The sequence below is a fragment of the Dioscorea cayenensis genome, chromosome 19, assembly GCF_009730915.1.
Source record: "Dioscorea cayenensis subsp. rotundata cultivar TDr96_F1 chromosome 19, TDr96_F1_v2_PseudoChromosome.rev07_lg8_w22 25.fasta, whole genome shotgun sequence".
NCBI classification, from domain to species: Eukaryota; Viridiplantae; Streptophyta; class Magnoliopsida; order Dioscoreales; family Dioscoreaceae; genus Dioscorea; species Dioscorea cayenensis.
In genome coordinates, this window is record NC_052489.1 from 5,800,838 (window position 1) to 5,818,224 (window position 17,387).

The 17,387-nt window shown below is 33.8% G+C and overlaps 1 protein-coding gene across 1 annotated transcript; it reads right to left on the reverse strand.

Moving 5' to 3' along the window:
* Window positions 1–2,217: 2,217 nt before the first annotated feature.
* Window positions 2,218–9,599, reverse strand: LOC120283965 (protein TIFY 4B-like). The gene is made up of 9 exons (XM_039290789.1): window positions 9,379–9,599; window positions 9,165–9,298; window positions 8,933–9,090; window positions 8,545–8,629; window positions 8,303–8,462; window positions 8,147–8,209; window positions 4,689–4,746; window positions 4,375–4,589; window positions 2,218–2,944 (listed from the first exon to the last, which is right to left on the reverse strand). The coding sequence occupies exons 1-9, from the start codon at window positions 9,494–9,496 to the stop codon at window positions 2,931–2,933; spliced, it is 1,005 nt and encodes a 334-aa protein (XP_039146723.1). The 5' UTR covers window positions 9,497–9,599; the 3' UTR covers window positions 2,218–2,930.
* Window positions 9,600–17,387: the final 7,788 nt, after the last annotated feature.

Below are 17,387 nucleotides of genomic sequence, written 5' to 3' on the forward strand. Positions count from 1 at the left end.
TCATTAACAGTGGCGGATGGAGGGGGGGTCAAGGGTGTGCTTGAGCACCCCTTGGCCCCAATCAACCAATATTATTATTATTATTATTATTATATATATATATATAAGAGGAACACAGGAGAGAGTTGAGCACCCCCTCTCTCTCTCTCTCTCTCTCTATAAGAGGAACACAGGAGAGAGTTGAGCACCCCCTCTCTCTCTTCTCACACTCTCTCTCTCTCTCTCTCTCTCTATATATATATATATATAATTCATTGGATCTTTATTTTCATTTTTCTAAAAATATTTATTTTTTTTACAAATTAATACCGATAGTTTAAAAAGTAGTGTTTGGAATAAAATTAATATTTCTTATTTAGATATTTTATAAATTGGTTTATAAAAAATAAAAAAATAAAAAAATCATTGTTTAGTCTTCATTTATTACAAATCAGTTCATATAGAATAAAAATTAGAAAATATTACAAACATTTATTGGTTAAACCCGTAATTTTTATTAGTTAGGATATAAGATATATATATATATATAAACAAATATTTATATAAATATATATATTTAGAAAAATATTTATAAAAAATTATTGTTTGGCCCTTAATTTTATATTTTATCTTGAATAAAAAAAATTATAAATGTATTTTTTTTTTTGTGTAACAATTGGATTGGCTAAACTACAATAAATATGTCGTTCAACTAATCTAATTATATATTTTTTAATTAAAAAAATTTAAAAAAAAATTTATAATTTTTTATATGAGCACCCCTTTATTTTCCTTCTGGTTCCGCCACTGCTCATTAAAGGTGAAGCTATATACTGAATAAACCGAAATTTAAGTTACAAAAACGTTTGGTGTTTGAACACTCAAATTTTCTTCCAAATTTGAGTTATCTTTTTATCAATAAAATGTGAACTTGGTGTGCTATAATATTATATGAATGAAGTAGATGATAATGTTTGTAACCTATAAAAAAATCATTCTCAGCAAAACAATAAAGTTGGTAAAAATTGTGTCCAAAAGCAGCTGCAAATCCATCACTTAAAATCTGATTAGATTCAGATCCACTTCCAGTCTTGATTTGTAATCCAATTACTCTCAGATTAACTTAATACATTAATTTCAATTGATTCAATGAATTAGGCTTGAATGTGATTTGGTTTCTCTCCCCGCATTTATTTCCCGTACTATGTACAGTTAATTTTTGCTTTTTATAACCTGGACAATCCCTATGAGTCTATGACATGTCAGATGATGCTATTCAAATATATAGCGAAAAAAATCATGAAATCTGCTTATTTACCAAATTAAGTCATAATAAATAACAAAAATCCTACAACACACCAAAGATATGAACATATTATATGATTTATTATTGTTAATAATGTGTGATCTTTTACATTCAGAGATTGTCATTTTAAACATTGCATGTTTAAAAAAAAATGTTCATTTACAAATTCCATGTTGTCAAAATACTAAATATAATTCTTGCATTTTATAATAAATTTTATTTGAGAGTAGACCTTAATTACCATTATTTGACATATACTTCAATATTTATATATATGTAACTTTATTTGATACCGTCTACCTATACATGGCTGAGATATCTTAAAATAGAACAAGACTAACATGTCATAATTAAAAAAATAAAATAAAAACCTTTTACATCACACTGACGTAAAACAAACTCAATTAACTAAATAAAGCACATCAACCTTGCTTGCATGTCCAATGGTAGCAAAATGTAAAATTCCATACATCTTTAACGCATTAGAATGGGAGTGTAGGCATATAAATAATAACTAAATAACAAAAATGATAATATACAATTCTATATGAGAAATATTTAACACAAGCTTCTACTTATACAATAATTTAGCTTAAAGAATTCGGGGATATCGCTTATATAACTAAAATAATGTACTCACCATTGTATCCCTAGTGATTTCCTGTCATTCAATGGATGTGAATGAAAAGTTGATAACAAAATCTTAAAAACATATCAACCATAAGCTCAAAGTCCAAAAGATAGTTTTCACTTTTCACCTTTGTAATGTACAAGCACTCGCCAGCATAATCTGTGACAATGTTCTGCAAGAAGCCTGCAGCTTAAAAATTGACCTTCTGGCAAAAACAGCAAGAACCTCCAAAACATGGAAAACAAGTGGGAAAAAAACACAATTGAAGTTTCTTAAAACAAAGTGCATGTGAGATTTCTGCTCATAAAAAGCAAAAAAAACATTTGAATTAAATGTGATGACTATATAAAAGATAAAAGATATAACTTCTAATTCACTGACTTCTAAAACCTCCAACAGGTAATGGAGTTGTAACTCAACTACAAGAAGGGTATACATACATTGTACAAAGCAGCCCCATGAATTGAGATCATTTCAGAACATAAAAGTAGATGTTTCCTGTCCACATAGAACAATAAGCTCTGAATATTTATAACATCTCAAACACATCTAAGAACTATAGCATATGAAGATGTGGATCCTAGCATTTGCTAGCCGGTTAGATACATCCACTAAGGATGAAAGATATTCACCATAGATAAAACAGTAGTTAGTGATTTTGCAGCTTGGATTTCATCTCATAAAAAACCAGGTGCCTTCCCTGCGGTTCGATGTGATCTCAAAAAGCCATCCCTTACCTTCCTAGCCTCTGGTTGTACCCCCCCTGATAATGATTTTGCCATGCCTGTTGACCAAGTTTGCCGACAAAGAAAAGATTTAAGATCCAATTTCATTTATATCGAAGAACATTTGGAGCGAAAGCCAAAAGGTAAAGCTGCACATTCGTGGCTTTAGCCAGTCATCTTAACTAACTGAGTCCAGTGATCTGTTCACCATGATGATGTCCAACTTGATTCTGCTTTATTGGAATGTGTATAGCTGGGTCAGTAGCAAATTATATGTCACCAGGGACCTTCAATTGCCACTACCTGGTTCAAGATAAAAAGTAGAGAATGAATTGCATTGGTACAAGCAAAAGTAGAGCTGCGCAAAAGAGCGGCAGACTGAAGTTATGCAGAAGCACCGAAATAATAAAAACTCAGCAGGAAATAAGGCTAAAGAGTGATGGTGGGAGCCTCCAGCATCCCTTTGCATATGCAAATGTCTATTACATAGGACTCAATTCAAACAAAGGTGGGAATTAATAATGGAAAGTACTTGCTATTCACATTTCTGCCTCCGTAAAATAAGTCAGAAGATGGCACTCCACTTGCCAGATAGTTTTTATTAAGATTCCAAAATCAACTAGTCATGACTCAAGACAGATTTTTGGAAAAAAAGTAACATTGCATTTATCTATTGTAGTGTGTAAGCAGCCAAGGGGCGACTGCATTAACTCATAAATTATGCAACAGCCGAATACAGTTCCACCATAAAAAGTGCTTGAAAAATGCAAGAAACTATTACCAAAGTCTATAAATCCTCAATGTATCAAGTAAATTACAATATATATATATATAAAATAAAAAAATAAAAATAAAGAAATTTGAGGAGAAACCTAACGAACAATAGTTTCTCTCACGATGATGAAGTAATAGAAATCTTAACAAGGCATCTATAATGAAGGTGTTTTCCTCCCAAAAAGATAGAAAAACACTAAAAATCATTTAAAAAAATTCACAACATTGTAGTCAGTAATGAACAACATTAATTGAACATAAGAAACTAGATGAGAAATATAGAACATAAAATAAAAACAAAACCTAAATAGATAATCCAAAAATGAAACTGCCTTGCACCACAGCAATGGGGACTAGCTGGCATGTTTAATAGTAGTACAAAAATGCAGCTACATGTGGCCATCTAACAACATAAGCAGACTACATAGAAGACATGAAATGTGGCCAGGTCATCGCTTGTACAAATGTGATCACAGTTTGAAACACTAGGGCCATGCCAATGCCATACCCACTGTTGGTCACCAGAAACCATAATTATTTTGTTGCTGATAATTTTCATTGCATGACATGGTTCCACATGTTTAGGCACAATCCTAATCACAGAAACCAATACATTTTGCACATGTTCTGTTGTAATCTTATGTGCCATCCACTCTTGTGCCTTGTTTCATTTTGTACAAGGTCTACCCTTGCCCTTCTCTTTGACTATTCTTTATTGCTAGATATGTTCAAGGCCATATAACTCATTATTCCTCATTGCCACACATACCTAAACTTGGACAATGATTGATCTCTATATCATACACAATCCAACTTCTGATGCTTACTGTTAAAATGCAAAGAAACAGTACTCAAATATGGCAACAGCATCCTTTAAGAAAACTCCATTGTGGCTATGAAAAAGCACAATACATACTTCATAAATATAAATTGTGCAAATAATAATTGTTCTCATTTACCATCGTCATTGAGATCAAATGATATGTGGAGTTTTTGACTTTGGGTTTCGATTGAGCTGCACCGACCAGGTGTGCTAGGTGGTCTTGGTTGGTTAGGGGAGCCCATATCACTTCGACCAGAGTGCTCATTTGGGACGTGCGTCTTGAGCCTTTGACTCAAGTACATCAAGTCCATACTAGGACAGAGCCCTCCAGGAACCCTTTTACCCTTGCACCTGCCAAGTCAAAAAGTAAGCACAGATTTTAAGATCAAAGATCATTACACAAGAAATAATGGCTGGTAATGAACCATACACTACAGAAGCATTGTGTACCTATCTTTTCTTTTTTCAAGATATCGTTGCAAAGAAGCTCTTCTGCTTGAAGGGCACTCTGAAGTAGGTAAAAAAAATGATCACATAATGAAAAGAAAAGATAGCACAGAAAAATTAGCATCATCTAAAGACAATGTTTATGCAACTTATGTTGAATCAGTATTTTTGAAACAATTTTAATAACAGTATATACAAGAATCATTAGAATCATAAAATCATCCCAATTTGAATACAGACATGGTGCAACATAATTTACTACAGCTCTACATGCACTTAAAATTTGAATAATTTTCAAAAGCTCTTAAAATGAGCACTCCAAGCAGATACCATGAGGCCCCATAAGATCCTTCAACCTGCTACTAATTCAATTGGAATCAACAGTAACATCAACAACGTAATATTCAGATACAATAAGATAATTTATTTGGCAGATATTTTAGCGGAGGAAATCACCAATCAGATGCTACCACAATATCAATGACATACACAGCTTATCCATTAGGTGCTTAATCTTAAAGTTGAATTTGAAACTAGAGGATAAATTTCAATTAAAATGCCGTCCATAACACTCGTCTGTGAAAGGAATGGCATAAACCAATGTTGTCAAGGGCATCATCTTCTCTGCCTAGGCTAAAGGCTTGTTCCTACACCAACACTTATAGTGTTTACAAGGGGCGCATCCAGCATATTGTCCTATCTTGATTAATTTAATTCTTGACACATAAGCATAATCTATTTGCACAATTTCTCTTTCTAAATCAATAACCAAATTATATAATCAATTCTCTGGATTTTCAAGGATATACACAAATACAAAATATAAAAGAATAACGGAGATTAATGTTTTCCTAAATTTACAGGAAGGTGTTGTACTCATACCTCATTTCATTAGATCAACATAAGCATTCCATCAACATAATCATGTATTCGATAGACTGATGATAGCTTCGAAAAAGAAAAGTCATATCTTGGATTAATAAAAAAATTCACATGCACCAAGTCAGACACTCATAACTAGTTGTTCAAGTTCAAGCTATTGCATGGATGAGATAATATTTAAGTATATTTTAGTTTGATTAGTTAACATGAACTAACTCCCAAAAAAATTGATATAATATCCATCAGAAACCATCATCAATTTTGTCAAGAGTTTCAGGTTTCAAATATCATTGATCCCAAATTTTCAATTTCAAACAACTTGACGATTTTGATAGTAATAGCGATGGGAGTGCGAGACTGTTTGAAATAAATAAAACCAATAAACAGACAAAAGATTGTTCTCAATTTAAAATGGCATGCCTTTCATAAACTGCTTTGGAGCATCAATGGTCATGCTATCCCCATATTCCAATCAAGAGCTTAGTCAACTCCTTTTGAAAACCTTCTCCCATATCTTGCACCACAAATTTTATCAATCTTACTTGCCTTCTTCCCTAATTGATTTCTTTAACCAAAATAGACTTCCACACTTCATTAAAACTAACTCAACTTTCTCGTATAGAAAGTAAAGGAGCTATAATACAATCCTCAAAATATATCTTAAATTGCTGCCATTCCTTTAGTTCTCTAACATCAAAGAGTGTTCATGCACTGCTTTATCCATCCACATTTAACCACCAGCCTTGACTTTGCCAACAGTCAACACTGTTGATTTTATAAACAATTTATTACTAAAAAAACAGTCATAATACTTGTAGGCTAACCAACTTCCCATAGAAGTTATTTCCTAGAGCTCATAAAATGCATGTACCATTCTACAAAATACTCAGAAGCAAAAAAGATGCCATGCACATGAACACTAAAACTAATCAAAATCAAAGTAATTACTTTCCACGATATAATGATTATATGGTACTAGGACCCAACACGAATTTCTTAGAACCATATGGTGGATCAATAAATTAGCTTTGATGCCAACTTACGGGCAATCTCAAGCCACAACCTCAGTTTCTTCAGTCAAAAAATAGGTCCACATACATCATTCCAAGCTTACCATAATAAGCAACCCTTTCATTTCAGGATTGATCAGTCCAACAACAAGGTACATTAAATCCCATGTTCTGTGTTCCTTTCAAAACCACATCAAAATGGTCAGCAACAAAGGAACATCAATGATTGAAAATCATAAACCGAGGATGCAATGAATGACAGACCCAAATGATTCACTAAAAAATGTTGATTGTGGCCTCATAGTAGCCATTCCAATCCTACTGTCTATCTGCAAAAACCCAGGTTGGGGCCAAAAATAAAATATATAAATAAATAAATAAAAATAAGAAAAGAGGAAGAGAGCTATCCAGGGAAGAGAATCATGAAAGCAAGGAAGGACACAATAGGCTGGTATGGCATTGGGTCCAGCATGGAAAGGACGTTCCACAAGAATACGGTTCCCGGGTTGGTTTGAATGGATTCCGTGACCCCCCGATCAGGGACCATGAAATCAACGGACAAGAGGGGAAGTGGGCCCACGGGGATCAGGACCACTCCATGGGGACATATCCCGTCAGCCCATTAACTACACGTACAACCCCCGATTCAATTCAACCCCATCCGGACGTTCTCATGAAAACGCCAGGGAACCGACAACCCACGAGCCTTACTCAACGCCGACGGCCACCACACAGGTGGTCCTCCCTAATCACCACTCTTACCTTATCATCTAAAAAAACTTGACTTTATCTTTTTTATTATTTTTTTTCTTTTTGCTGATACACCTCTGGATAAAAAAGTATATTTTGTTTACACTTTTTTTTTTCTGAAAAATATTGAGCACATCAACTCCAGTGTCCTGTTAAAAGTTGAACTTTGGTAGATAGCTACATAAACAGCCGGAGTTTCCTGTACCCTTTGTACAGGATACTTTCTAGTTGAAAAGATTAGTTCAAAATGTGCACACATTTCCTTCCTCATTCCAATAGTTGTTTTTTTTTGGCACTCTTTAAGTAAATGCTTGAGAAATAAGGAATCAGGGAAATCAATTAGTTTTTTTTTCAAAAATATTTATCTGGAAAAATAAGCATTCAACAAAAAAAAAAATAGTTCTCACTGCAGAATCACCAAAAACAAATCACAACTAGTGTGGAAACATTTCAAAAAATAAACACCAATCTGTTTTTCTCAGAAGAAAAAAAACCAAACTAGACTCTTAACAAACACCAAAGAACATTTTTTTTATAATTCCAATAATTTTACTAATTAATATTTAAATACCATTTTACTTTTACAGGTAGAGAGATGCGTATACAATTTTTTTACTTCCCCAGAGATAAAAAAAATAATAATAACGTATCTTGGATATCAAATAAATAATTAAAAAAAAATTAACAGTAGAAGACAAAAACCCTTTACGCGCAATGAAACACAGTGTTTCGAATATTAAGTTTTTTAGAGGTACCGTATATATAAGCAAAAATAAACAAATTGACAATTGTGGAAAAAGCTGAAAGCGAAATTATTACCCGGTAACTCGATTTCCCGCGCGGTCACCCGCTCTCTGTCATCCACTAGCGAGGCCAACCTCCCTGCATTCAATCACAACCGTCCAAAGATCATCACACGCAGATCAATCTCATGCTTTTAGAAGAGTAATTTTTAAAAAAGGGTAGGGGTATTACCGGCATTACATGACAACTGTGGTGGTGGTGGGGCGGGAGGTGGGCCGGATCGAAGCGGTAATCGATACGGGACTATCCGGTTCGATTGAACCGGAAGACCGGGTTGGTTCGGTTCGTAGTCTTCTTCCCGGCTCGCCGCCAGCTGCATGATGACACGAGCCTGCAAACCAAACGGTTCAAACCAACTACTTTAAAAACCGATGCGGTTCAGACCGAGCCAAGTAGGATTCATGGGTTGGTACCTTATCGGGCGGGACGCCGTCGAAGACGCAGACTTTGCCGGCGTAAAAGATGGTCATCTGTCCCGGCGGCACGTGCGGCGCAACCCTGCGGGAATCGTCGAAAGTGTCCCACCATCAGAGAGAAATCTCAGCCGTCGATGTGGTCGAGAATAAAACAATCAAAGTCGTAATCAAACGGTCGATATCGGGGAGATGTCCCTTCGCACAATGGCAATCAAACCCACCTTTTCTGAGGGTGAAATCTCCGCCGTTGGATCAACGGATCCCATTATCGGAGAATTTCACGTCAGAAAAATATCTTAAAGTGGAAACCGAGCGAACCGACAGCGACCAAGGCAGTGAAGAAGAGGCGTGGTTGGGGGAAAAGAAAGGCGTGAGAATAGCGAACCTGGAGGAGTGGAAGCCGGGCTCCGGCGTGATCTCCTCTCTTCCGGCAAGCTGGGGCCTTGGTGGGGTGTCGGTTGGGGTGAGCGCCGGTTGGATCGGGTCTCTCCGACGGTACGGCGACGGGGATTCGATGATCGGCTCCTTTTGAGGTGTCACGACCTTGAAGATGAGCTCGGGAAAATGTTGGATTGTTTCAAGAGGTAAAAGGAGAAGATCTGAGGGTGAAATAGTACCGGAGGAGGAGGTTTGGGACGAATCGGCGGGCCCGGGTCAGCGGCGGCGTCGGTGGGCTGGGGTTCGAGGAGGGCTTTGAGGGAGATGACCTGCTGGATCGCCTGAGACTTGTTCCATGAGGGACGGCGCATTCCTGGAAGAGATGGAGAGAATGGGAGAGAAGGGGGAAAGGGGGATGAGTACAGGAGCAGGGTTTAGTTTAGCTTAGGTTACCTTTTTCTCTCAAGTAGCGGCGGCAGTCTTCGCGGGTGAGTTGAGCGATGTCCTCCTCCGTGAGCTCGCAGAGAGGCTTGTCGAGGACGGAGCGGGCCGTGGACTCACAGGCGTTCATCTCGCCGGCTCCGGCAAACTCCAGCTCCGGTGAAAGACCTCCCTCCAAGTAGGCCTCTTTCTTCTCTTCAGTCTTCACTCTCTTTCTCTCTTTCTTGATTTGAGAGTTTAATCTTGTATTTATTTATTATTTTTCCTAAATTTAAAAAAAAAATTTAGTGGGTGTGGGGATGGAAAATGAGGAGAAGAGATGGATGGGGTTTGGCCGCGGCGTCGTGGGGGGTCGTTTTATTGGAGCGCTGCTGCACCCCATGCTGCCACGTCACCTTCCTACCCCTTATTAAATAGCTCCGTACTACTCTAGTTTAATGCCCATTCATCTTCGAACTTATTACGATAGTGTCACTGTTTCCTACCCTCTGTTATTAATTTAGCGGGTATTATTAGATTCCAGTACCCCTGTCTTGAGTATGAACAAGAAATGAAGAATGGATGGTGAAGGGTATTATTGGAAATTTGATTGCAGTAGTGCGGGTTGCGGGTGAGTGTGGGTGGTGTTTTCTTTTGCTAACAAAGCGCCCGTGTCTCCCCGAGCAGCGGCCGCTGCTCTGGTTCAATCCCTTAGGGGATATCGACACGTGTCCACTTAGATGACTTACAGGGAACACCATAATTTTTTAATATTATTTTTTTTACTTTTTTGGAAAAGAATTCTGATAATTAATGACACTTTTTTTCCTTTAACCCAGTTAAAGTTTAATTACTAATGATGGAAAGATAAAAAAAAAAATAGCTTTACCTTGTTACTTATTACTTGTGAAAAAATTAATAATAAATAGATTTTATTTATTACTTGGATGATTAAATACCTAATCTAATTTATATGTCAAGTTAATGTTAGTAAATATCAAAAGTTGAATTTTCAAAATAAAAAACTTTTCACCAAACCTGATAATCAATTCAGAAAAACAAATTTACTAATAAAAGGTTGATTAGAAAGCACGAGTATTTATTTATTTAATTAATTATGTGCCTTTATGCTATCAATAGACAAATAATATATAATAATAATAATGGGAAAGGAAAAGATTGCCATTAGGGACACACGAGTTATTTTATGTCAGATCAAGTCATGATCTAGGCTTGTAGTACAGTGTTCTTGATTTTTTTCATGTTACTAAGCATGATTCTCAAGTGCTACTTTGCTATTAATTATTCAAGTTGAACTTTATAAAGCATTTTATCTTCATAAAGCCATTGACCTCAATTAGTCTATTCAGTAACTTATAATTATGTTTAAATAACTTTATGAACCAATTTAAACAAAATTTTTAATACACCAGCCTTGTTATAATTTTTTGCCCTTATAAAATATCAATATTATCTTTAAAAAATAATTAAATTCACAATGAAGATTTTTAACCTAAATTCCAAAAGTAAACTAGTTATAATTGAAAGGCGCATGCATGGGTTTATCAGACTCACAAGTCTTGTTTATCAATTGTCATTTCTATAAAGCCATTATTTTTGTTTTAATCTCCGTAGACATTATCATAGTTAATATTCGCATAAAATGTTTTAGATTAAAAAATTTCACATCAATTGTGTTAGTCCAGTGGGAAGTAGGGGGTTAAAAAAAAAGAAAAATAGAGTGAGATAGGGAGGGGTGGGGTTCATGAGAATAAAGGGGAAGGCAGTGACATCAGTGTCCATAGAGAGGGACCAGACCAGACCAGGCCAGCGCCAGCAGCGTGTGAGCGATTAGACCCGAGCGTGGGTGTCGCGTCTGGTGAATGTGGACGCTGACGTGGATCCCCAACTATGGGGCCCACCTACTCCTGCCCCACCAACCATTCTCTCTCCCCTTACACCCTCAATAGACACGTGGCTCTTCCCACGTGCGTTGTTGGGTCTCTAGTCCCCCTCTTCGCTCACGTGCGGGTCCCCTCTGCACGTGGCTACAACTCCACTTCCTCGTGTCTCACTTACCAGGTAGGAACTGGGGAACTCCGCTTTTTCTGAAAGGACATTCATTTGGGAGGAAAGGGGGAGAAGGGGGAGAATAATCGTTTTTATTTTATTTTATTTTTATATTTTTTGTTATTTTAAAATGATAGAACTCAGTGTAATTTACTCTGTTACATACTAAATTAGATTTTGAATTAAATTTATTTCAGTAATTTTTTTATTAATATAAAAAAAAGTTAGTCATTTTATAAAAATTAACTTTTTTTTATACTTTTAATTTATTTATTTTTTACTCATAAAAATTCACTCAATATTCGAATTCTGTAGTTTCATTCTTATTTTTTTGGTAATTAAACACCAAAAATATTAAAAGTGATATTAATTCCCCTACTTTAGATAAATGGCACTTCCCTAAATTATCTCATTTTCTTTTATTTCTCCGAAATAAACACCTCCTAAATCATAGTTGAATTTTATAGTGTAAAATTTAATTTGATAGAAGATTTAGATACTTAATATCTTTTATATACACAACATTGAGAGAGGACCACTTGTACCAAAAAGCCTTGATGAATGACATGAGATAACATAGCTTTGGGCAAAGGAGGAGGAAATTTTGCAAACTGGCTTGTCTTGTTTTAAACAAGCAAAATATCCGGCATGGGAATCAATTCAAAGGCAAAGTCATTAACCGGGGTTTTTATTACTTACAAGGTCCACAAATTGTCAATCATGCTAAAGAGGTTCTACATTTTTGTCAACTTGTAAATAATTATTGGTTTTTGTTTTGTTTCACTCCTTTTTTATTCTAAGGTCGTAATTGAGTTGAAGTTGAATGAGGGTTCAGTCAAGATTTGAGATGACATTTTTTTTAATTATATAAAATTTGAGTTTTTCAAGTTAAATTAGGCTTTAGTAAAATTAACTCAAAGATTTGTGTTTGATGATATATGAAATTTATAACTATATTTGAAATATTGTATTACAAAGATGTATAGATAGAGTGTGCGAATTATGAATTGGACATACCCAGTGGTATTTACTGTGTTTTATGATTAAAGAGGTTCAAGTTTGAGCCCTCAACTCGTAATGCATAGGTTTTCTTATAAAATGTCTATATGAGGAGCACTTTCACTACCTTTTTTAATATTGTATGGAAAGGAAGATTTATACTCATGAAATCTGTAAGTCACCTAATGTACCTTCAATATATGCGTGAGATTTTATAGAAATTAAAAAGTTGAATTTGAACAAATTTATTATATTGGTTTGTTAAACTTTTTAATAAATTTTTCTCTGTAATTAAATTATTTTTTATTATTTATTGAAACAAGTTTGAAAAAAAAAATATTTAATGTACTATTCCTATATGAGATTTGCTTGATAGATGACTAAATAATCAATCAATGTGTTGTTGTGACAAGTGAATTATATCACAAATAAAAATCATCGAATGATGCTTTGTAAATAAATGACAAGTAAATCCATACAACATGTAAATAAACGCAATATAGTGTAATAAATATATATATATATATATGTATATATATATATATAAAGGACTATTCTTCTATGGACTTTCATAGATAAAAAATCTATGGACATTCATTATCAGCCAATGGATCTCGATCCAATGGCCAACATTGATGAACAGTACTTACTATAGTAATATATACAATAATTATTGTTTAAAACAGTGATTGTTGTTCATCAATATCGGACATTGGATAGTAATCCAATGGCTGATAATTGGACGTCCATAGATTTTTTATCTATGGACGTCCATAGAAGATGCATTGTCATATATATATATATATATATATTGCAATGTAAATAAGCAAGAGATGATTATTAATGAGGGGAAAGTAATATAGAGCTTGTAAATATTTCTAATTCTATATAAGAAATTCAAACTTTTATATAGTCTGAAAAAATTACGCATTATTGATTATATGACATCGAACACATACATATGTATATATATACATAAGTGTAAGTATATCTGGTAAAGAATAATATGAACCACAATGAAGGGATTTATTCTTGAACTACCATGTTTATGTAATTGTTAGCACATGGAAAGAGATTAGTAAGATGTAATTCTGCCATATGATTACATCATCAATTCTACAATCGTTGGGTTTTATAAGAGGAAGATGATACAAAAATATGATAAACTAATTTAAATTTGTCAAATTTTGGGTTGAGTTCTAAGCCATTAGCCATGTATAATGTAGGAGAGAGAATTAAGAGTGGTACTCGAGGAAGGTTTTTTTTATAAATATAATTTTCATATTGCAGGAAAAATCCCATCAACTATTAATAGTTCAAATCATTAAAAAGTAAATGTTATTACATTAGCAAAATAAATAATAAGGTTAACAATAAATAATTAAGAAAATCAACCGACAAGTGATAAATAAATAATCATTATATAGAACAAATTTATATGAAACAATCACTTTCCCTCTTTGGCAAACATGGATTATTTTATTTTCGCCTTTATTGTACATTCCATGTTTCATATAAATGTTTGACTTGTTTGTCATCTTCCCTTGGTTGCTCTTGGTGGTCCATGCCTCTTTCTAAGCATGCACAAATCATTTATCTTTCAAACATTTATTTCAAATAAAAATAATTTTTTATAGTAAATGGCCACACACACAAAACAATACTATTGATCCATATTCAATTATAGACACTCGTCACTCGTTTATTTTGCTTGATCTCATCATATATATAATTTTTTTTGGGAAAGAGGAGCGGGGCGAACCCACTAGAGGCAGGGGACGCTGCATGCCTCGGTGGAGCAGTGGGAGCAGGGCAGTACGCGCGTGGCACGAAAACCACGTCTGCATAACCACTATTCACAACTCCTGAAATGTCGCTCGGTAGAATCGACTCTCACCACTCGGTGAGAGTCTATCGACGACCGTGTCATCGATAGGCAGAGGTCGTTGGCCATATATATAATTTTGTTTTGATGTTTTGGTTATTGGTGGGCATAGATTTGTTTGTAAGCTAATTCAATTTTTTTTAAAAATAAATAAATAAAAAAAGACAACACAATTAATATCTTTGAAAATAATATAACGAATAGATAAAACAATTTTTAAACAATTCTGCTCTATTACAAAAAATTTATTTACAGAATAGAAGGTATATAATTTTTATTTGCAATCTTCTTATACATGAAAAATAGAAGTATATACTCAAGATACAATCCAAGTATTCATGTAAAAAGTAAAATTAAAACTAGATAGATTCTTACTAAGTGATTGAGTATCAATATTGTACTACAAAAATGTGAGAGTTTAAATTCCAATGAAAAAGAAAGACTGAAGAGTAAAAGAACAAAGTGATGCACAACAGAGTAAGATAATAATTAATGCCTCAACATAGCTAGCGTCAAGGATTATATACATTGCAAGATGGAAAGATGGTTAAGAGTAAGCATATCTATATATATATATATATATATAGGTCCTATACAAGTCATGCATGCAAAATGTATTAATTTTATAAAACTACAAAGTCCTAAAAAAAAATAATAATAATATCATAAAATCACAACAATACGAAAGATCAAGAGTCTAAAAGATTGAATGATCAAATACACTTAATTAAGAATCACCGCAAAAGGCAACAAAATAATTATTAGAGTTTAAGTTCAATCATCAAAAGTGCAAAGTCTCTTCTGAAACACCACCAATTCATGTCTCACGGAACAAAGACAATATTTATATAATAAATTTAATGAATCAATAATCTTTTATATATCAAGATCAAAACATAAACTATATATGATGATAATGATGATGATGATGATGATGATGATATCCCAGGATGCAGCAGAAACATAAGTAAGTAAGAACACACAAAAGAAAAGAAGCAGCAAATGATGTGCATATATATGTTCCCCCAACAAACACAATGAATTAAGATATAGACTTAAAAAGACAGTTGTTTCATGATATGTGCATGGTGTGGTGAGAAGTATATGGATGACAGAACAAATTAAAAGTAGGAAAAAGTGTGGGTCAGGAGCGGTGCACTAGGTTAGGCCAGCGCTGTTGCGCCGCGTGTGCGGGTGGTCGGAGAGCGCAGGACCCGCACGGCCGGGGGCAGGATCGACATGAAATCTTGGTGCCGGGGAGTCACGACACGCGCACGGATTGCGCGCACGGGCTGCAAAGATCTTGATGTTTTTGTTTGCTTGGTTCTTTTATGGATGGATGGAATCCAATACCAACTGCTTTTTTGATATCCCCTTCTTTCTTCATTTATGTATATATATATATATATATTACCAACATCACCTGCCATCTCATCACTCCCCCTTCTTTGCTTGCAATGATTCCCACCCACTCTTCTTCTTCTTCTTCTTCTTTTTTATTGCTATTATTATTTTATTTTTTATTTAACTTTTTATTAAATAAATAAATGGTATCAAAGGAGGGAAGATAGATTACCTTGGTACTGTAAAAGTTGGTATGTTATTTCATTCCCAATCAATGGTTGAGAGTTCAAATATCTCCTAACTCAAATTTAGTTTGAAAGTTTGATTATGTGATTTATCTATATTTATTAAAATAATAAATAAACTATTTAACTTAATTTTATTATTTTAATAGATTATTTAAAAATAATAATCAATGTTCACGTTTTGCTCTTTGAGTCTTCAGTATAAATATTTTTATAATAATTATTAGGAGAAAATAATACTAGTCAAGGTAAAATCACTCCATGTGCGAAGTTAATTGGGAGGCCGGATCTCTCCTTAAGAACATTGATTAATATAAATAGTGATTTACCCATTTTATAAAAAAATAAATATTTTTTTTCTATAAATGGTAAAAATAAATAATTATTAATATTCTTTGTAAATATTGTTTTTTTTGGTTAAATATTATTAAAAAAATCATGAAAACTATCAAATTTAATTTGATTTCTTTTATTCATGGTGCGAAGGAAAAAAAACATATGAAATTTATTTTTGAACATAGGGTATTTGCAATATTTTTCAACATAGGGTATGTATGTAAATAAAATTGCTTCATGCTAGTTTATATAATAAGCAAATAAATTTTAGGAGTGTAAATTAACAAATATGATTTGTATTGAGGTTTACGAGTAATTTTTAACTTTATATATATAGTATATGTTTTTTGGGTACATACTTAGTTTTTTAAAAACTAAATGCGTTTTATGACAATCATTAGATTATGATCTAACAGGCAACTGCTATATGTTGGGTGATATGCAAAGTTTATTGTTAGTTAACTATTATGTTGCTCCAAAATTAAGCATTGTGATATACTATTAACTATTGTTAGGTATTGTGTACCAATAGATAGTGATGGTTAAATGCAAATCTAACTACTAAACATTCTAGATTTAAAATCCAGGACATATGCTCATATATATATACACACACACACACTAGTACACTATTTTCTTCCACTTTTACAAGGATGAATATATATATATATATATAAAAGAGGGGGGGAAAAAGAAAAAAAAACCCTAGTACAATGGAAATTTCCAAAATACCCCCTCAAAAATTTCTAAATAACACAAGTGGTGTTCAGTATAATCAGGCTCCACACAACTCAACAATCTCCCACTTAGAGACTGATATCATCCAAGTTCTCAATCTTCAAATCTTCAAAGAAACACAGCTGAACAACAGGCAGGCGACAAAACCTTCTAATCATCAGGTGCTCAAACCAACTGAAGCTTTGCATAGCTTCAGTTTGTCAACAATAACTACCTTGGTTAACATATCAGCTGGATTTTCACTGCCTGGAATCTTCTCAAGAGCCAACACTTTATCTTCTAATAAAGTCTGAATGAAATGATACCTTAACTGTATATGCTTGGTTCTTGAATGAAATGTTGAATTCCTAGCAAGATAAATGGCACTTTGGCTGTCGCTGAATAAAATACTATTCTCCTGCCTCTTTCCCAATTCTGCCAAAAAA

What these genes read in the sequence shown, in the direction of transcription:
- LOC120283965 (XM_039290789.1), bottom strand. Translation starts at nt 9,496, where the DNA reads ATGAACGCCTGTGAGTCCACGGCCCGCTCCGTCCTCGACAAGCCTCTC. An exon ending in ACAGTTGTCATGTAATGCCG is followed by an intron (nt 8,210 to 8,302) that starts GTAATACCCCTA and finishes GATTGAATGCAG; the next exon opens with GGAGGTTGGCCTCGCTAGTG. An exon ending in CTTGAAAAAAGAAAAGATAG is followed by an intron (nt 4,590 to 4,688) that starts GTACACAATGCT and finishes TTGACTTGGCAG; the next exon opens with GTGCAAGGGTAAAAGGGTTC.